The sequence below is a fragment of the Embiotoca jacksoni genome, unplaced genomic scaffold (assembly GCF_022577435.1).
Source record: "Embiotoca jacksoni isolate LCO1_2020_lvr unplaced genomic scaffold, fEmbJac1.0.p SCAF_22, whole genome shotgun sequence".
NCBI lineage: Eukaryota > Metazoa > Chordata > Actinopteri > Embiotocidae > Embiotoca > Embiotoca jacksoni.
Genome location: NW_027185363.1, coordinates 8,182,795 through 8,205,566, shown reverse-complemented (window position 1 = coordinate 8,205,566; position 22,772 = coordinate 8,182,795). Strand labels below are relative to the sequence as shown.

The 22,772-nt window shown below is 38.7% G+C and overlaps 1 protein-coding gene across 2 annotated transcripts; it reads right to left on the bottom strand.

Moving 5' to 3' along the window:
• Window positions 1–53: 53 nt before the first annotated feature.
• Window positions 54–21,587, bottom strand: atp6v1h (ATPase H+ transporting V1 subunit H). Of its 2 annotated transcripts, XM_069157714.1 has the most exons (14): window positions 21,512–21,587; window positions 20,635–20,793; window positions 19,644–19,743; window positions 18,877–18,966; window positions 17,975–18,088; window positions 16,822–16,926; window positions 15,541–15,600; window positions 14,486–14,583; window positions 13,332–13,524; window positions 9,833–10,011; window positions 9,290–9,415; window positions 7,522–7,623; window positions 5,809–5,922; window positions 54–446 (listed from the first exon to the last, which is right to left on the bottom strand). In XM_069157714.1, the coding sequence occupies exons 2-14, from the start codon at window positions 20,736–20,738 to the stop codon at window positions 377–379; spliced, it is 1,455 nt and encodes a 484-aa protein (XP_069013815.1). In that variant the 5' UTR covers window positions 20,739–20,793; window positions 21,512–21,587; the 3' UTR covers window positions 54–376. The 2 variants fall into 2 exon arrangements, with proteins under 2 accessions (XP_069013815.1, XP_069013816.1); XM_069157715.1 differs by lacking the exon at window positions 15,541–15,600.
• Between the last annotated feature and the right edge of the window lie 1,185 nt (window positions 21,588–22,772).

Genomic DNA, 22,772 nt, shown 5'->3' with positions numbered 1-22,772 from the left:
TGCTATTCAGCATTTGTAACGACTTCTGAAATGCAGACGCAACGCGGGACGGCCACAGATAAGCATCTTTATTGTGATTCATACAGCGTTTTACAGGTTAAGACTTAAATAACTTGTAGTTTTGTACATTAGCACAGACATAAAGTGCGACTTCGATCACCGCACGTCACTGAGCTGAGAGGACACGACACCAAGCACAACAGTCACATCAATCGACATCGAGGATCACCGGGGGCGCGGGCGGAGGAGGAAACCACACCGCTTCGGTTTTCAGGTCGTTACGCAAAATGAAGAGCTGATTGTTAAAATGACCAAAGTACGCACAGTTCACACTCATCCACATAATAATACACGAACACGCATGCACAGGAATGGTTCAGCTTCGAGCTGCCACAGCCGGAGGCTGCTGCTGATCGGAGGACTGGAGCTGTCTTCCCAGGTACTCCCTGCGAGAGAAAAGTGCAACTTAGACTTTACGGTTTTAACAGAAGAAGGGTTATAGTGCAAGTAAAGGTCATTTAAATCCTTTAAAGGAATAGTTTGACAGTATGCTTATTTGTTTTCTAGAATTAGGTGAAAAGATAAACAAAACTCCCACCAATTAGCTTAGCTTAGCATGGACAACAGAAACGTGTGGACAGCCAGCCGGTTCCAAATGTAACAAAGTCGGACCACCTTTAAACTTCATTTCATTTCAATAACTCAAGTTAATAAATTGTCAGGTTGTGGTTTTTATGGATTGTTTTTTTTTTTTTTGGCCAAATACTGGATGCAACTTTTCAGCATCGATTAATCTGAAGCATATGTTCTTGATTAACCAATAAATCATTACAAAGCAACACTTAATGTCTTCAAATTTATTATTTTGCACCCAACAACCGAACATATTCAGTTTATAACGATATATTACAATGAAAAGCATCAAATCTTCTCCGAGTTCAGAGAATCTTTGTCCGTTTCTCGCAATTCTTTTCTCAAAAATGACTGAAATGATTCACGGAAAATACACGTCAATGATTTTTCCTGGCAAGTAACTATTGATTAAGTGAGTTATCATTTCAGCCTTGTGTCAGACTATTTGCTTGCCGAGAGCAGTGAATCCCTGCTAAATTGTGGCATCAACAAAAATTGTCATTTTTTTTTTTGTACGGCTTAAACGACCGCTATATAATATGATATGATCGGTGAGCTTTAGAGATACAGATAAGGCGGTAATAGCCTCCGACTACTCCTCTAAATTAAACGTAGTTTATCTTTAATCCATTTGTGGTCTCGGTGGAATAAGAAGAGCCTTAATCATTTAATACGAGAGCACGTTTTGATGGAGCTTCTCTCGATTCTCGCGACGCAGACGCGGTGTAGTGCTGAAATATAATGCAATTTTTTTTGGAAAGGTCAATTCTCCTTCAGGTTTCTTCTTAGCAGTAACATTTTCAAATATGCTGCCATGACACTCACCTTATTGGTACCTGAAATATCAAATGCCTCTCAGAAGCCTAAAAACGGAAAAGGCAGGCTACTACTTTGATAGTAGAAAATATTTTCTACTAATAACAGAAAATACTCAGACCATCAGAGAACTGTTATGGTTTCCTTATAAAACAATTCCCTACTTCTGTTTTTCGAGGATGCCATTTTTTCAATATTTACACTGATTTAATTATGAATCCCGGCAGTGAATTAATACGCCGCAGAAAGCAGCCGTCAGACAGAGCTGCAAAATAGCCTTTCTTACCGACAACTTCTAAAACACTTTTATGTACTTTTGTCTTTTGAATTATCTCCTTGAAACAACCAAATATGGCTCATCTCTGCTTTAACCCTGAACCTAAGTGTTTATCTGGTTGTCAAAGACTAACCCTAACAAAATAAACAGGACATATTTCCCGAACAAACAAAGTCTGCACTCCCACCAGGAGATTTCACTGATTAGCGTACAGTTAATTAAAGAAGAAAGAAAAAATAGTTTGGGGTATATTACACCTGCTTTCGATCAATTAAACTCCATCAAACACCACAGATAATGGAAGACTGGGCGGCACAGTGGCACAGTGGTTAGCATTGTTAGCATTTGTGTAAATGTGAAGTTTGGATTGGACTATATAATGACATTACTGCTTTTAAAATGACCTGAATATGCCCATAAAATCGACCTAGTAGCGCATGCAGTGTGCTTGACAAACTGTATCAACTATAATGTAAAAGTGAGTTATTTGACAAGTAAAAAAAAAAAACTCATTTTGACTGAATACCAGCACAGTGCAGAGCAGAGAAATATGAATGTATTTTGTCCCTTGAGTCCCTAAACAAGGTCAAATTACAATTACTGCCTCCGGCTTTTTCAAAAGAGTACACGGTGATCTTGAACACATATTTGGTTATTTTGTTGGTCATAAAAGACGGGCTGTTGTATACAATGTAATCCAGTGATTTAAAATGAAAATGTCAGCTAGAGAGCTCTGCAGTTCAGTCTAAACACAGAGACAAGTACCACCCAAGGACAGGTTGTCCATACGCAGCTTATTGGATAATTACCTTCTCTCACAATGTATTCAGCATCCGGAACTATTTTAAAGACGACGACTTTTCAAAGTGAACCAAAGGGCACAAAGATAGAAAACTGTATTGACACATTCTTCTGTGCTGTTGTCATGACAGCAGGGTACTCTGGTAAGTAGGGACATGAAGATCCTCTCAGAAACCAGAAGGCGACACCTTCAAGGTGATAGTGGGTGCAGTGAACTACTTTCTAATATCTCCACTGTGTGCATAAATGACACCTCAGCATAAAAAAAGAAAAGAAAAGAAAAAGCAGATATTCTACAGGAGCATTTATGCTTCATGGAGGCAAAGAATGTAGGAGCAGATCATTTCTTGACACTTCGTGACACAGAAAAAACAAAATGAAAACAATGTTCTATTTTTACTGTTGTCTTTTCGAAACTCTAGTCTATTCTGTCATTACAAAAACAAAACAATCATTGTACATCTGCGTCAGCATTTCTAAATCTAGCATGCCATCACCTGAAGTTGTGTTCGTCACGAGAGGTTGGCGTTGTTGAGAAAAATAACGGAAGGATTCTCTAATTTAACTCTTTTACTGATCTCTCATTAAAAGCACACAGAAATGAACAGAAGAGCGAAAGTTGTTTCCAAGTGGATGACAATCAGGATTTGTTTTTGTTTTTTTGAGTGCTTCAATAAATTGGGTGCTTCTTTCATCAAACACAGACCTCGCAAACTCTTTTCTATCCTTCTTCCAAATACTCCTCTTTGGCCTGCAGCTACAATAAAACCTTCGACACTCGAGTCCCTCCACGTCGCCGGCACACTTAAATGATCCACCCCTCCTCCATGTGTGGACTTTGTTTCCAGCGCAAAGCCTTCTATGGTAACCCAAACAGAACCTAAATTGCTGGATCTTTTCAATGAAAAGGACATGGAAGTCATCTTCCCTGAACTTACATGCAGCTTGTATCAAAACAATATCATTTATCAGAGACCGCTGGGCCTGCGTTCTCTCAGATCCCCTCACTAACTTGGATTTCACGATTAGTATGTTAAAGATAACTAAAGCACAGCGTTTCATTTATTGTGTTAAACACTTCAAAATGAGGGATTTTGCCCTCACAGCTTCTGTGTCAATTATGTCTTCTGACAAGTAGAAGTTAAAGAAAATACAAGAATTGATGTGTGTCCTTAAATGCGATCTGTGTGCCAGGCTTTTTGACGACGCAGCAATGGCTTCACGTTGTTTTTTACGGCTAAACATTTGTATGCAGCCCTCATTTTGTTTTTGTTTTTTTTACCTGCATGCTTTATTTTAGTACTACATTGTTCTTCTTCCTATTTTACCCTAATAATAATAATAATAATCTTTCTATAACTTAACTATTAAGTTATTTTCATTCATTCCAGAAAATATACAAAGACAAATTTAAATGTTAAACATGACACGAGAGCAGAAATACACCTTTTGTTTTTTTTCCTACTGATAGTCTAATAATACAAATGTGGTTGTCTTTCTTCTTGGTTACCAAAAACAAGACTGGAAACCTTTTGACCTCAGTGAATAAATAAACTTCTGTCCACACTTCAGCGTAGTTTACACTGGAACATTACTTAGAAAGGAAAGCTGCACTCCTCTCTGATATTAAACACAAATCCACCGTCCACAGCGGCTCTGGGAGTTGAGCGAGTGTGTTTAAGATATTGGCAGCAGAGCAAACACATTCCCACTTGTTGCTTTGTTGGTTTTTACTGTTTCCAAGCAATCCGGTCGACAGAAAAAGCACACAAAGGCGATGGGTGAAAAGAGGGTTTGGACCAAGAGAAAATAAAGTGAGTGGTAATTTAAAGGTCCCATATTGTGTAAAGTCACGTTCCCATTTTTCTTTTTTTTTGGAATCTAAAGCAGGTCTAGGTGCTGTTTAAATACTGTGAAAGTCCACAGAGAAAGTCATTTGTCCTCCCTCAGTATGGCCAGCTGTCCAACCTTTTATGCTGAAGAAAAGACGGAGCAATCAGCTAGAAAAGAGTCAGCCAATCAAAAGAAAGGTTCATTGATATCAATGCACCTTAAAGACACAGACACAACGCAGCCTGTTTTTGGTGTAGATGCAGGGAGACTGAAGAGAGGGGACGTCAAATTACACCGAGATATTTTATAAAATAAAACTATCGGTGCTTTGATGGACGCATACCAGGAATTCAATTACCGCAAGTATATCTTTAGCACTCCATTATCGACTTTCCTTGTTGCTGTACTTATCAACTGACGTTTACCCAAATACATTAACATGAGCTGAAGTTAATGAGTTTCATACAAGTAGAAGCCAACAAACATCTAAATCTGAAAGCAACTGTGTTCATTTGCAAATGACATCAATTTAAAAGTTACTTTGTAAAACTGAAGTGGAGAAAAAAAAAAAGACAAAATATACGCTGTTGCTAATGTAAATTAGAGGTCCAGCATATCTGTAAAGCAGACACATTTATTTTCCCTGTATTTCGTGATTGATCATAAGTTGTCAACGGTTTTAACTTCACAGATATGAAGTAAGAACTGAAAGCCCACCAGACATGTTTAAAGACGTAAAAACACTGATGCATGAAATAATGTTTGTCTGATTTGTTTATCAGAATCTATGAATATGGAAATATTTTTGTTTTTTTCATTTCAACAGTGAAATGCTGGAGTCAGAAAAAAAGATTTCCAGTGTATGTGCGCAGAAAGCTTCAAGTATCCACATCACGCTCGTGCAAGTTGCATATTGGACCATGATTGGCTTACATACAAGTTGTGATGTCACAAAATTGTTAACACGGGTTGCGATAAGCCGAACATACTCTCCTGCCTGTATTTGTGAGGAATATGACGGCTAAAATCGACACGCTCTAAAACTCAAAATTGCCACCAGCCCTTTCATGCACATCTGAAATGACCGAGCTGATTAGACCTCTTTCTGGCCTTGGCGGGCGTTGATTGACATCTCTGTGACTCTACCGTTGACTTTATTGCAGCCATAGCATTCTTATTAGTACGGACGTCTATTGATTTTACATCAATTTTACATCATTTCCAACACAACTCCGCCCAACTTCAACAGATGTGTAATCAGCCAGAATAAATGAAAACATGTATCAGGGAGTGCAAGACGCTTCAACGATTTGCATACAGATGCGGCTGATTGTTGTTTCCACGTCAAAAAATGAAGGTTCAGCGAAAACCTTAAGGGCTAGTTCATGCGAGTGGCGTAACATCGAACAGGAAACATCACATCGACGAGGCTGTAAATGTGCTCGTACCAGTTGTGGACCATCAGCTTCTGCACAGCCAACAGGGCGTTGTAACGGACGAGCTGGTCCTCATGGTGCATGTGATTCATCACCAACTGTTTTCCTCCCAGCTGCTCAATCACACTGAAATGGAAGGATTATGAGAAATAATGCGAGAAAGCCTTTACACGCCGAAAACAAGCACTATTTTCATCTTTCGTGTCGTTCAGTGATCCATCAGGGAATCTAAAAAAGCCTGACGGAAAATTTCTATGTCTCATATAAAGGGGTCGCAGGCCTTGCAAAAGGATATAATGCTGTGAAAATAGGCCTGCATTATAGTTGTAATAACAACGTAAATGTGTAAAGAGAAGTGGGTGGAATTAGAGGAACTTTGCACTGGTGATCCTTTTTGAGTGTCCTGAGCCTTGTGGGGTCTCACTACCAACGCGAGGCTGGAAATGGGGCATGTCAGCCCCGAGAACAGGATATTGAAGCTGATGTATGAAGCAAGAAAAAAAACAAAAAACCTTATTGATCTGTCAATCACAGCGTCATTAGAAAAATAAATGTCAAGGGAAACCTAAACGTCAATTGTGGATGAGGAGAACTAAAACACTGTTTTGAAATCTTAAAAGGTTATTTGAACAACTGTGGAGAAAACTGTCAGATCAGATCCAATTAGTTTGATATCTAATTCATCTAAACATACACAGTATGAATAACATTGGTTGGATTCACTGAATATGAAAAGAATACTTGCTTTAAGCTTTACATCATTTAATTTAGTTGCTATTTCAACCAATATTATTCATCAAAACTTAACATTTCATTTAGAGCAGAACATCCAAAACATTTTCTAGATCATAACAAAGTTTTATTTAATTACATTTTTTTGCTTAATCATACTGATCCACCAGCCTATTGAGATACACAAGTTGTGTTGTTTTTTTACAGGGTGTATTGTTGAAATGTTTGTTTCAACAGAGTAATAAATTATTGGACAAATAATTAAACAAACAAAAAACTTTAAAGATATATTTTGGCACAATAAACCTTTTTAAAAACACATGCAAAAGCTGCTGTTCAATCTTCTCGTAGTTGCAACACACCCAGAATGTATTTGTTTTAAATAGGTTAAAAACTGAAACACAATGTTTTTTAAGGATGTTTCCATTAGTTAACCAACATCTTACCTAATTGGAGCAAGCAGACCAGAATGTAATGGCAATTAAAATTGCGTACGTAGAGTCATTATGTGTTTACTTTTAATGCAATTATTTTATTCATTCATTTGTCTTTTTCAAATAATTCCAATGTCAGCATTTGTTTGACTTTATGACTTAATAAAGTTGAAAACCGGTGCAGACCAAGAGCTGCTTTCCTCTGATGTTCAAGTAACATTTAGAGGCCACTGTTCATATGGAGTAAACTTAATAACTGTATATTTAAAAATCTCCTCTACACATCTTTAAAGATGTATATAAAATACTCTACTTTGAATAATTATTTGTCTGATATGGTTTTTCACAATTTTTTTTTTTTTTTAAACCTTAAATTACATCTACTCCCTCCTACATACCCCCCCCCCCCCTTCCATCATTTATGATGGTATTTGTGGTAGTAATGTGTCTTGCTGTTTGTCTTTTGACACGACCACAACAGCTGTCAAAGTTAGAGACTGTACAGAGAGGCTTTAAGTTTTAGATAAGAATTGGTTTTCACAAAAAAAAAAAATCTTACCGTTTACCACGAGGATAATGTCGCACATACTCTCCAATGTCATGAGCTGCCACTGCAATAACTTGTGGATCATCGGACACTTCAAGCAGCCTCGTCAAGATCCTACAGAAGAGAGGAAGGCAGAAGGAGACGCATTCGAATGTGGAGGTCTGTCTGCATCAAAAAATTGCATCACAAAGTTTTCTCGCTGATCTAAATCACATATTTTCAGATGCTTCTAGGCAAAGTCTGATAAAGCTTTGAAAATCTTAGCAAAGATAAGGCCAATGTTATTGTATAACTGAGGCAATCGCAAACTCTAAAATCTAACTTCAAGGACACAAGACACATTAAATATTCTCTGAAAAAAGTGGCACCTCGGGCCTCAAAGTGAGACAAAACATGAGCGAGTAGGAAGAGAGACGAAAAGAAAAGGAAGGCAATTTAAGCCGAGATGATGCCTGAGCTGATTACAGAGAGAGGACAATGATGAGACAATGAGATGGGCAGATTAGGATTTTTAGTCAAAGTCCACAGGCACAACAGAGTGTGTTACTGGAATAACAAAGAACACAAACACATGTTGATCTTTTATCTCTTGTGATCAGAGTCTTTTGATTGGAAACACAAACAAACTCAACAAACATTTTGGTGAATGCTGTTGAATTTGTTTCAGGGTTCTTAAAACTTTAAATAGGTGTTACCAGAGAACTGAATTTTGAGTTAATTGTTAGCAAATTAGGATTTTTTTTTTTTCCCCCATGGTAGCGGTGGTAGTCGCACCGAGCCCTGCTGTGAATGGCTGCAGGCAATGAAAGTTATTTACCCTGGTGGCAAACCACAACTACAAGCCTGTCGATCTGCAGCCCTGCTGAGCTCACTGTGGATGTTTTTGTTTGGACTTATTCCACCCTGAAATATTTCAATCTAATCTGCCAACCAAACAGCAGAAATATCTCAACCATATTTGATTTATTAGACTCATTTATAATTGAAAGATAGCACCACTAACGAAGCGCCACCGTTATTCCAAATAAAAGCGGGCAACTGCTTTAACGGGGGACACATTTTAAGATAAAGCAGCATCAGCAAGAAAAGTCCAGTTTCACTCTAGTTACTTTGATCAAGACACAGTCAAATAAAGGTGAAATCCGAGAGAACAAATGGGAACAAAGCAGTGAGACTAAACTCCAAAATCCCACATTTTCAGATAAAAGCTACAAGGGTACCGACAGAAGAACACAGAGAAACTTGGAGAAGACTTTCTCTTCACTCTTCACCACAGAAACATCAAAGTTTGGCTGGTGAGGACACAGTTAAAGAGAGGATGCCGTCTCAGATTTATTCTGCAACCGATCTCGTCCAGAGCAACCAAATTTCATGGCCATCCACGCATTAGTCGTAACCTTGATATTCTTTAAAGCCAACATCGTGACAAGTTTGTACATTTGTTAAATGATTAAACTCTCCAAAAGCCCCATTTTTATATTCAGATTAGAAAGAAAAAAAATCTAATTAGATTCAAGTAAAGGACAATATCATGTCCTTTAGTTGTAGTTTGCGTTTTAAATTCAGAATAAAAACACTTGAAATGTATTTAATTAATCTTGTCAGGTGGCAGCATCATAGTCTGCAGTAAAGCATATTTTGTGGCCCTCTGTATCAGAACAACCTGCACTTTCAGCAGCATTGTTTTGCTCTTACTGAGGCGTCACGGTAACATTAAATCCAGTTCTCGAGGGCCATACAGAAAATTGACTTCCTCACAAGAGCGAACGCTTCATCTTACTTGAGGAGCTCGTAGTTCTTCTCATTTAGGCGGACGGCGTTTTCGCGCCAAAACTTCTCTGACTTGTGCACAGGACTCCATTCGAGGCGTCCGGACTTGAGTTCAGAGCTGTACTCATCGAAGGAGCTGCAGATCAAAAACGGATAGAAAACGAGTTATTTCAAAACAAGAAAAGAGGACTGAGGGTCAGAACTCTTATTGGTCGCACAGCACACACAAAAAAAAACTACTTTCTATTCGCCCATCAGATGTGCAGAGAAGTGATTTGGGAGGTGCAGTGGAACACATTTAGAGTACAGAGTAGCTCGACGTCACACAAGCACATAATCAATGCAGCATTCACGCAAAATGCTGCATTCACAGCCTCTTTTTTAAACATGAAGCAGAATAATTTACAACACTATGATATCCTTAATTCCAGTAAGCATTCTTTATAATTACAGATTATCCCACACATACATCGTATATATGTTTTCTGCAAGAGAAGGACTTGTAACTGTAAAGTGATTGAATATTATTCCTGAACGGGAGTCCACTGGGTACCTGAGATCTTGCACACTCTCTCCCAGACTCTCGAGCAGGTACTTAATGTCCTCCGTGATGTCTTCATCATCGTACTTCTGCTGGTCGAGGTTCTCCAGCTGCTTCAGCACTTTGCACTGAATCATGGCGAGAGCGTACTCCTGGCGAGTCTCCCTCTCTGCCGACTTCTCCAGAAGATTCTGTAGAAGACACCAGCAGTGTGAGGACAAGACGTCGTTTACAAAGTCACGAACAGGAAAGCAGTTCAGTGGAGAAACGAGATACTCACGATTTGAAAGGACGACAAATGAATCAGTGAATGGAAGAGTAAATAACATGTATAGTGCTGAAATAATCAGCCAATTAACCAGTTCACCGACAGAAAAGGAATTCATAGTTATGGTAAATGATTGTTCGAGTCATTTATTGACCAAAACTTAAATATCTGTTTTTAACACCTTGCAAAATGTCAGGATTTGTTTATTTAAAGGACCATAAATTATATCTTTAGGGTTTGGACTGTTGGCTTGACATCAATGTTGTTAAAAAAACAAAATGATTAACTGATTAATAGAAAATAAAAGGGTAAAGAAATGAATTTATCAATTATCAGAAACATTGCCAAACTATTCATAATGTGTTTCTAGAATATTTCTTTGTTTTAGGCCATTGCTGACAACACAGAAATCAATGAGCAGGACTGCTCTATGGTATTTAATTTACTATGATGAAATACATGAACTTGTCAGGAATTGGCTAAAACTGCTCTGGTTATTTTATTCAAGACAATTTCTCAGTTGATTTGGGAGAATGTTATAAATCACAATACAAAATCTAATATACTGTGATATAGACTTTTTCAATCCATATTACCCTCTCCTAATATTTAATAACATTAAAGTCATTGATTTCTTCCAGGGCAGATATATAGTACATTTCAGAGCACACCTATTAAACCTGGATTCAATTTCAGGTGTTGTGGATGTGAAGGAGATGGAACAGAGGTGCTTAGCAACAAGAACACGATGTTCACATATTGCAAAACTTGAACTTACTGTACTAGACTGGTGGTACTTATTCATTATATCCACATTATTGATGATTATTTATAAAAAAAAAATCTGGTGTGATTATTTTGGGAAAGCTCCAACATTCATTCCCACAGTGTTATTGCAATATAATTATAGAGGTATTTGGTCAAAAACATTGTGATTTTGTCCACATCACCCTGCCCTATAGTTACTCAAAAGAAAAGTTGATTAAGCAGCGAGACCGAGAAAGAGGAAACCACTCGATCCTCTGATTGGACTCTTTAAAGCCACCATTGAGGGCATATCTACAAAAATGTGTTTGCTGAATAGGAATAGGAATATGTTGACAACATATCACAATACAGCAAATAAGCCAAGCCACAGAAAATGTTTAAAGCCTGCTTGGCACTGAAGGCATATGGCAACAAGACATTTCATGTTTCTGGACCGCAGTTGATTATGTATTTTTTTTTTGTTTTAAACATGAAACTTTTAGTACCACATTTAGGTGAAACCGAACACATCACAAACACAGCAGTGCTGCCTTTGCGGATGCTTTCAAGGACTTCCAGATGTTCGGGGTAATTTAAGTCACTTAGTAGGTCCCATGTGGTGAGCAGAATTATTTCCATAATTAGGACATTTGGGAAAACAGCAACATGCAGAGTAATGTTCAAGCTTTTCGTAAAAAGTATTTTATCAAAACAGAATTCCAACTACACTTTGTCAAAATATGCAGTCAAATACCATCTTGGGTCTCAATAAAACAGTTCCTCATTTTTTGGTGGGGAACAATGTTTTGTAGCCACGATGTCAAACACACACAAACGCACACGCACATACACACTGCAAGGTTAAGTTGAATAACTCTTGGGAAAACCCACTTAACGTCAAGACGTTTCAGGGTTTCCGTTCGCTGCCCGCCGTTGTTTTTAATTAGCTGTGATACAGCAATCAAAGTAAACTGCACACTTCTTGGTTCAATTAAAAATAGATCCCCATTCTTTGTGGGTCCATTTACAATTGCTTGATGTGACAGTTCTACTGACATGAGAGGTGATGAAGGAGCTCTGGGGGGAATTGAAACCAGAAACACATCAAGGCAAACATAATACATTGCAGCATGTTCGACTCGGGTCACGACGACAGCAGTGAAATACTGATGGAAACAGGCTGAAAGAGAGGCACAAAAAACATCAAATCCCTTCTTGAAAATCGGGTTTGAAACACCGCTGACAATGAAATCAATGCCATTTATCACACCCGATGTGCTCTGAGCAAGGCTGTCTGGTGTTGGACAACGGGAGCCTATGACTGAGGATTTTCATTTAAATCTATACTTCCCCTGGAACATAATTCAACATGAATATTTCGTTTGGTATTGGATATAATGTGTGATGAGGTTGGCCGCTAAATAAAAGCTTTATGTTACAGCAGAGGATTATTACCGTCATCAGAAATATTATACCGTGTTTTTTTATCTGCGTCGTGTGTGTAATCAAGTCACACTTTCTATAATCTTCCTAAACATAATACAAAAAGCCCTCGGAGGACCTGGAAGTCATCACATTGATTTTCAGAGTATTCCCCAGATGTTCCAGATTTGCCCTGTCAGACTCACTAACTTCCTGCAGATCAAAAAAAAATCACCTTAGTGTGGGGATATAAATGGAGTCTTCGTTATGAGCAAACTATGTGGATTTAATTACCTGGCAGGAATACAGAACAACACAATAAGTCCAGGATACACATTTTAGAACGAGATTAAATATTCAACAGATGTTGTGCGCAATCAAGGCAGGAAGCTGAAAGGGCCACATTATCATAAATTATATTTATGTTTCATTTACGGGCTTGGTCGTTTCATAGGCTGCCTCATCTGTTGTTTACGAGTTGCGGTTGCGGTTTCTTCTTGTTGAGGGAAAGCCTAATCAAATTCAAATGTTCAAACTGTTGTGTTAGATTTTGAAAAATGCACAATGACTGCTCTCTATTAACATAAAAGTACCGACATGAAATTAGGACTGACAAACTTTGTTGAGGATATTTTTGAACCTTGAAACAGCAGATTTTGTTTTGCCAATTGGTGGTAGTGAAATCAGCGAAAACACAATATTGAAATCACCTTTTTTAAGAAGAACAGTTGTCTTTTTACTCATATTGCAGTTATGGAACAACATTATTATTCATTTAGAGTGTTTTTTCTTCATGTATTTATGCACTTTCATCTAGCTTCATTTTTGGTCTCCAACTCCTGAGGAGAATATCTGTCTCTTTAGCTGCTACACTCATTTCCGTATTTCTGCGAGTTTGGTGCCAAGCAGGAGTAAAGGTCTCAGTATGAAAGTGGTGCGAGTGAATCACGTTTAGGTCTCGCAGGCAAATGGCCAAGAAAGTGGGGCAACAATTCGGTCAGTGTGCTAAAATATTTTTTGATGAAAAATAGCATTTCAGAGAAAAACACAATGAATGCGAAATTCTCCACTAACCCTGAAGGCAGCCAGAATGATTCGAGTGACCTTCTCCTTGACAGACTCCTGGAGGATGTCGGACAGGGCCGGCACCACGTTGTAGCGTCTCAACTGTTCACAGAGCTGAGGACTGAAGGCCAGGAGCCACACACAGAAGACCATCTGGTACTGGAGCTGGAAGCCACACTTGTTGCTCAGCACGGCTGTGATGCTTTAACAGAAAAGAAATCATATGAATGAATAACAACGGGCAAAAAGAGGAAAAGGGTGCACATTCATACCCACTAAATGTTTACTACTAGAGGAGCTTTTACAGTCGTGTACCAGCATGCTGAAGCTTCATTATGTTTGATGCTGGCTCAGAATGAAATGTTCAGACAGTCTTTAGATAATGGAAGAGTTGCTCCAAAAGCAGAGTACAGTGCTAATGACAGCAACGAGCAGTTAAGTGCACAGATGTGGATCTTGTAGATCATAATTATCGCACATATATTAGGCAATGTGGCTGGTTTTACAATTATATATATATTCAGGAAAAAACAAAAAAAAAGTCAGGGGTCAGGTGAAAGATTTCATAATTTGTACCACATGCTATTTTGACAGAATCAGGAATTTTGAGCCTTCTGTCAGTTTTTAGTCTCCCACTGCTTCAACGACCTTCTCCCTTTAGACATGTGGCTACAGAATGTACAGCATCCATGAGTGCGAGTTGATGCTATGAACCTGTCAGAAAGATTATCACAAGGTTTTTGATCACCTCAATGGCAAAACAACACAACTCTACACTGTGGGTAATTTTCTGCATCTTCAGGGTTATTTCTTCTTGATTTGAACACCGATGTGTCACAAGCATGACACATTAGGTCCATGTGTCAAGTCAGTGAGACAAAAAGACTTCTGTTTTTCACACTGGCATTCATTTGCTTCCATCTGGGCACAGATTCCACCTCCCAAGCGGTGGCACTAAAAGCCACAGAAGGTCTTTATAACACGATAAGTTTCTTATTATCAAGTCATTAACTTTTTAAAACAAAATGCAATTTCCTTAAGGGTCCAGTTTCTGCTGGCTCGATCAACGTCTTTGAATGCTCAGTTATAAAGTTTGAAATTAACTAATTATTTTCTAGGCTGAAAAACTAAAGGAATCTTGTGAAAAGGAGATCATCACTTACCAGATGACTCCATCAGCCTCCACCCAGGCAAATCTATATTCATTGACTCTCAGCATCAACTGAAGGCAGCCGGCCACACACTGGACATACTGAGAGCTCTGCAAATGACAGGCCAACATTCAGTCAGACAGGAGCAGCAGCCTGAGTCATTTAATGAAGAGGACAAACACCACATTAGAAAGTCAAGTTCTGAAAGATGAAGAAGTTGACAAGCGGAGATATCATAAGCACATCGACGAGGCCCAGTCCAAAACTTGCATTACCATCACCTATCCAACCTTGCCGCATTGCACATGCAGTCTATCATATGTATACATGAACACATGCTATTACACATACTAATAGGACAATGCAGAGTGACAGAAGGGAAAAGCGTCCCATCACACCTGAGCAGAACAATGTAAATTGAGATTAGAGAGGAGAGAATAGGTCACATTAATCTGTTAATTAGAGGAGGCCGAATAAAAGCAGAGAAGTCCAGCGAGAGAAACAGGCAGCAGTGAAGACAGAAGAGCAGAGGAGTGGAGGTTACCTGGTTGAAAATGCAGAGGAAAAGATGATGATCAGTTATTAGATAGCGGTCTCGCATATATTTCGGAGCACGCTTCTCAGAATAGTTACGCAATGCTTGACAAAGTATGGGGTAGTAAATGGTCGGATGCTGCTGCTGTGCAAATGCTCTTTAAATTTTCCCTCGTTATTCTGTGTTCAGAAGAAGCTGTTTGTCATGCGCTTTCAGCATGAAGGAGAATTAGCTCACAGCATGCAATTTCTCACTTGTACAGGTTAAAAACAACCAGTGGCAGCAAACATCATGCTGTCCTAATGGAGAATGCTTTCTCAAATTGCTCGTCATCAGACTCATGGCTCCAACAGTCTGGAGTTATTAATGAAAAACTGGAGTGCAAGAACAGGATGGGAGAGAAAAAGGGAGGAAAGAAAAGATGTGAAAGTCCGGTGACAGCCGACAGATTCGAGCTTGCGCAAACCCTGCTTTTTGTGCTTTTTTTTTGGAAGCGCCACGGTGACCGGAGATGCACTTCACTCATACTCACTTCACTGGGAGAAATAGTTCCTGCTCCCATGCCTGTTTCTGGACCTGTACCATGTAGATTCTAATGAGAGATAAACAAAAGAAACAGGTGCTAAATTGTTCACAACCCATCGCTTACAGTGGCAGTGGACGACAGAGTACATGTCGTTAGCTTGGCCACAAATACAATTCGGGGACAGCGGATACCTCGTTGCCTGTCTGCTGCGGAGAGAAATTAACATTAAATGCAGTTTCAAGAAGCAGTTTAAGAACATATTTTGCGAAGACACGAAATGTCTAAAATGAAGGGAGACGGGACAAAATCATGGTTTTGAAAGAGCTGTCCACATCTGATTTGAAGACAATGTGAGAAAGAGTGCCGTACAATGCAGAAAAGAAAACTAGGAATCAATATCGGGCTGTTTGATCATCCCACTCTTTAGTGCATACGTCTGCCAAGGCACAGTCAGCACCTACAGAGAAGCTGTCACCTCAAGGTCTAACAAGTCTGCTCGAACCCAATATGAATGAATAGATTACAACAATACAGACAAGGTTTTCACACTTTGAGCCCAAACAACAGAACTGAATGAAGGGAAAATGAATTCAGACAGAAATGACAAATTATTGTTGCCATGTAGATGATTAAAAAAGCAATAAATTAACTTCATTTGAGAAAGAAGAATCCAGTATCTCTGGAGGCCGATAAGCTAATATCTGAGAAAATGATACCCAATGACATGGCTTGAAGAGAAAGAAAGAAAAACAGTGAATAATTCTAACTCTAATCTTATCTCAATTATACCATGTGTGCGTAGAGCCACTAAATATGATTTGGTTATTCATGTGACCTAAAGGAGTTAAGTTGCAAAACAACCCATATTTATTTTTTCCAATGAAAATAATCTCCAGACTTAATTATAAACATGCAATATTTATTGGGAAAATTAATAATCATGACGAGAATAAATTTACTGATTTTAGTCTCCCCAATCACCTTTCATTCACCCGAAACTCGTATCCAGCGTCATTTACTACTACTAATACTCACAGATGCACTGTACTGTATTGTAGTGCCCTGTTGTTAAACACAGAAAAAAAACATAGCAGACAATTTGTTGCAGAAAAGGCACTTTAAAACAAATAAAATCAAAACAAAATTGTGTCGGTTCCACATGTAGTTAAAGACATTCTGGGTAGCCTTTGAAGTTAAAATCACCTCTTTAACTGAGATTATTTAAAAAAAAAAAAACACTTTTAAACAACACAGGACATTATTGTAACAAAATTCTACTTCATGTACCTGAGAACTCAGTTGGCTTTTGATCCAGTTGAAGTAGTAGTTCAGATCACTTCCCTCCATCAGATCGCGGCCCCAGGCAGCCAGCTTAGCGATGATCCTCGCCGCCTAAAACGTGAAGGAGGAGATTTTACATTCATATCGCTTCTGTCTGCTATCTATAGGAATTTACAGCAAGGCCTCAATAAAATGACAGACCATAGTGTAACATAGTGACATATATCTGTTACTTTTTTATGACACTGACAGCAATTAAAAAGCATGTTGAATTTCCATTTTAAGTGTAACTGAGATCTTGTGGTTTGAATTCCAAGGAAAAGGAGAAATACAAAAAAAAAAAAGCGTGAAAGCAGGGCACACATGACCAATAAGTCCTCCAGTTTCTAATACCTCTTCAAAAAGCTCCTCTAAAACACAAATCGGGATCTGCAACTCAATCTAAGTGCTAAAGTGACTGAGGCCCCGTTTATTATCGCATACAAAATGTCTGATTGGTAAAGTGCCCTCGGTGTCGTGATGAGACGAGAACAAATTCATCTCTCCAAATTCCTCCTTGCCAGGAGAGGATGGGTAGAAACATTGAAGCTGTAACTTAAAAGCATGACTCAGCATGACAGTTGGATTGAGTTAAGTGCTGTGTCACAGACTTGGGGTCACATCGTGCCCACCTGCTGGATGCCGTCTGGCTGGCATTCTGAATTAAGCTGTGTGCGCCCTATCGTAGTCCTTGGTGGCCGTTCTTGATTAGAAAATGGTGGCAGGGACATTTCTTCTCATCAAGGAAAAAGTGGAGGGTTGCATTGTGAGGAATTATTTATGCTTTGCTGATTAGAAACAGAAATTTCTGTGAAAAATTAGATGAAGGACACCATCTTATATGTAGATGTGAAAATATGATTTTAAGTCTTCTACTCACTGTTCACTGTAATCCCACTCAATGATCTTTTCCTGAAACTATCACACCGTTTTACGGCTGGACAACAGATGTTTTCACACCTGGATCACCGCTAACTGTGCACTTACTGTATGTTTGATCTACAGAATGACAATGTCCCTCATAAATGACATGCACCAACCAGGCTCGTCTTGCAGGGACAGCTTGGATTTTGATTGTTCTTGCGTTTGCATTTTTCCAAACTCAAATCTCTTAACTCACCATGTGCACAGTAAAGAGATCCTGACGATTCAGCATTGGAAGGAAGTAGGACCAGGCGGTGTTTTTTGTCTTTTTGGCGTAGTCAAAGAAGATGTTCACCCTCTGATGGTTCTCCTGAGTGACAATTTAAATCCAGTCTTGGATAAGTTATTGCACTTTAAACTTGGATATTACACAAGCTTTAAAAGGAAAAACTTATATTATATTGAGGTGGCATCATTTACTGAACAGATAAAGTACATCTAACAATGTGTTAGATGTTATAAATCAGATGTACCTCTACAGGTTACAGATCATCATACTTTTGGTTTTAACTGCATATTCACCAAATCTGTTATTTACTTTAGCTTTGCTTTGTGGCACTTCTGTTTACGGTTGAAAAAAATTCAATAAGCCCACTGAATTTCTTCTTGACAAACCAGTTTTCATTCATTTTAAAAAAAAAGCAATATGTAAATCATGAATTCATTTACCTCCAGGAAACACAAATTAACAAAAAAAAGGGGGCGAGTAAATCTCACCTCAATTTAAGTGGAAAAATGAACACCGTCTGTAAATATAGCAAGTCTGTAAATCCACTGCTTTCTATGCATGTAAAATGCCCTTTTTTGTCTGGTTTTGGCTTGTAATAATTACTAAATCCGCTTTCAGTTGCATCTAAAATCCAAGCACAAGGGAGAACGTCAATATTTGTATTGGATTATTACAAAAAATCTCTATTGGCCAAGGTTTTGAATGCAATGCAAGGGTTTGAATCAAATCTCTCTTTGCGAGGGTAAAACAATGTGATCTTTGAACAATTCAAGCCTTCTGAACAATCCTACTGCCTCCTAAAAATGTCTATATATATATATAGACATGCATGTCCTATTTGTCCAAAGCCAGTGCGTCTGTCTGTGTACCTGCAAAGTGTCATCAATCAAAGTCAGGATGTACTGGACTGTCTGCTCCTTGGAGATGTGGGCCATCAGGTTCAGAAAGGTCTTTGCACACTGAACAAAAACAAACAAAAAAACAGCATTATTGTAGCAATGACAAATTGAACAAACTGCCTTTACTTTTCATTCTGCCTGACACCTCTGAAAAGAATCCAAACACAACAGAATTAATTTCACAATTAGCAGTGATTTTACAGTTTAACGGTGATTTCAGAGCAACAAAAGCACAAGAGCAAAACAACACAGGAGGCTGCACTGGGGAGGGCATGTTAGTACTGGGTACAGGTAAATAATGAAATATGAACCAGTACCTTTCAAAAGCCAGGACAGACACTGCAGGTGATTTAAGTCTCCTGAGGCAGAATTGTACAACTCTGAAATCTTTCAGCATGACAAACACACCCTCAGCCTCCATAGCTATTGATTGCTAAATTGTAAATTTGCACAGACTCCCATTTACATGTTACCATGTGTTTTACTATGTGAATGTAATTGTACATTTAATCACCTACTGTGAGTGCACGAGAAATGAATGAAGGAAGACGCCTGTGTTTTATGCTGCAATGCCATTATTTACCTGAAAACTTTTGAATGCGACTAGATGTCGCTTCAGTTGTGAGCATCTGATCATGTTGATGACAACAAATCTATAGAGCTGCTGAGGCATTCAATGACTGAGAAAAAAAAAAAACACAAAACTGCACAGGTAGTGTAAAATCCCTCCTCTATACCTGATGTCCTTCATTGGTCAGAATGACCTGTTTCTCCTCAGAGTTGGCCACCTCAAACTTCTTGATGAACTCACAATCCTCTGCGGAGATCATCTGACTCCTACGAGAAAATGAATCAAAACACAGCCACTGTCACTGGCAACGACAAATGATTGCTTTGATTTGAGCAAGGGCGATAATGGGTTGGCTACAAAAAGGGGATGTTTATTTTTGGTTAATCACAAGTTATTCAACAAGTTCCCTTTATTGTTGAAGCACAAAGGCATGCCATTAACACACTCACTAGAAAATTGGGCTGTACTTGTTCAATAGCATGCTGCTGCAAATTGCAAGGGGCAGCTTGAACAATAATGTCAATTAACCTGTACACGCAAATGCTCTCAAGACAAAACACACCAGGCTCTACGAACGTAGGAAGTTACATGAAAACATGTATAGTATGTCCAAACTTCTTAAAACCTGAATAAAATCATACTGTCGGTCATTAATCAGAGCTGCTGCACTGAAAGATAACAGTTAAAAGAGGAAGTATCACTTAAGACAGTGAATCACAATCCAGGAACTAGAAGAGCTGCATTTAGATTACCACACAGTTTGCAATTATTCCACCATTTTATTCAGAGAGACTGACGTACTGTCTGATAAAAATGTTTTGACTTAAATAAAATATCACAACAAAATATGAAAAATTTGCGGCTTATCCAAATATGGATTCACAAAGTCAAATGCAGCCCTCTCGCGAGAAGCAGACTTCCTGCAGCAGAGGAGACATTTATGTACGTGGGGTGGACAAAATACTAGCAACACCTTTCCATATAATGCAGTCCAGTACAACATATCCACCACTACTGCCTTGATGGCAAACATGAAGTACAGATACGATCTCACCAAGCTCCACAAAAGAAGAATTCACGACAGCGTTGTTCCACTGAATTGTTTTAAGACTGCAGGTATTTATTATATATGATACACAGCTGTGATGTGAACTTACTGAAGGTAGGACTGCCAGTTGACCAGATTTGCCCGAACCTCAGCTGCCTTCGCAGCAATGATGTTGGTAGGGACTGCAGCGTCCACAGCCCCGCGGATATCCATCTGGAGATATATAACCTGCAGCGTACGTCTGAATAAAAAAAAATCCAACACCCAACTGCAAAGAAACAGATATTTAACATCAGCACAATCACGCCACGTTAGAAAGAAAATAACAGGTTTGGTTGTGGTGTTATAGGATTGCAAACACAATAGATGCAGAACCACCTGCAGAAAACTACAGTGTTTATTACACACTAGGTCGGTCAGCTGATTCAGAGAAGCTGAACTAGGAAGAGAGGTAGAAAACAGGGGCCACTGACTTTAAAAAAAACAAAAAAATAATCGAGTATTAATATGAAAAGATATTTCTTCGTGTGAACATATATTAAGCGTTCTTCATTTTCCATTTTAGGGGATCAATTCTCGTTTTATTCAGCAGGCTGACAACCAGCCAGCAGCAGGTTATGCTGCATAACTAGCTTAACCCAATGTCACGACAAGTCACGATATGGGGTTTCCGAGAACAGCGCAGTGTAGCCTGCGACCTATTACATTTGTATAAAGGTTGCAGCAAAAATATAACTTATAACATAACGAAACTGCGAAACCGACACAAACACCGTCAGCTGAGGGATACTTAGCAACCGTTAGCAAAATAAGCTCAGGGAGCTAACCTAAGATAGCCGTGCTAATATAGCTTCGAAGACATTCTGTAACAGACAGTCACGTTTAGTTTGACACAATTGGACAAAAGACTTCTTTTTTTTTTTTTTGCCCAACTCTAATCTAAATGACAACGAAAAACGGAGTAAAAAAAACTCGAGTTTACTCACCCCGCTAAGTGTATTGTCCGAACAGCTGACTGCCTACGACACGGTCAGTCATGTGACGGTCTGTCATGTGACAAGTCAGTCGGGTCACGTGCGCCTCAGTCTGACCGCAGCAGAGAAGTTCGAGAGGACAGATGCGGTTTTACTTTTGAATATCGCAAATACTTTTGGTACCATAGTATAAACGTTCAGGCTATTGATAGGTTTCCAACCATTTACAGGAGGTGAGAAGAGGCGACAAACAAAACTAGAAGGTGTCATATTTCGACTAAAAATTGAAATATAGATACGTCATTTAAAAAAAAAATTATAAAAAAAAAAGCCTGAGTTGATGTCACCTGTAAGAGAGATGTAGGCCTACTTTAGGAGCGTGTCACAGACAAATTATGGGCAGGTATATATATATATATGAAACCGTTTTGAAAGTAGGCTACAGTTACTGCACAGATGTCCAAATTTGAGATAGGCTACTTGTACTTTATTTGAGTATTTTCTTTTCATGCTATCTTATAGGTTACTTTTACTCCAAGGCAACTCAAGGCATGCTGTGGGCTACTTTTCCTTCCTTTACAGTTAAACTACACATTAAGCCAGTAGTTAATTTTCACATTAGGATTTTGCATACAAAACATGACCTTATCAAAATATGTGTTTTTATTTTCACCAAAGATATGTGAAGTTGCCTTTAATTAAACAAATATTCACAATCAATTCTGTAATTCAGGGTAAATAGAAAACATAGCTAAATAAAGGGCATTTGCACATGGATGGTGAGGCACACATGACAACCCACCACTACCGTTACATATAGCCTACATAGAGGCCTGTGTATATTTGTCTGCGCTTTTGCTGTCAAACCACAGACAGAAACTCCAATAACCATTAAAAACAAAAAAACATGGACAAAGAAGCAAAGACAGATTTAAAACTGTGATATTGAGAAATACAGTCAGTAATACTTTAAATATCCTGATGAGCTAGAAGAAGCAAATACATCTCTTGACTCCAGCCAATCAAATAAATAAACAAATACACTCGTGTGGATGATAGAGAGTGTAAGTCAGTTGATTTGTCACCCTGAGGAGCTTTGACCAGTGTTTATCTGTGTGAGCCTGTAATGAGCAACACAGCCACACATACAACATGTTAGAGGCTCCTCAGTAAAATCCCCTGCCAGTAAAATAGATTGGCACCACAGTTGCCAGCAGATTGTATTAATGGTGCTGCATGTACATTGTGGCCATATGTTTCCTTCACAAGGTCC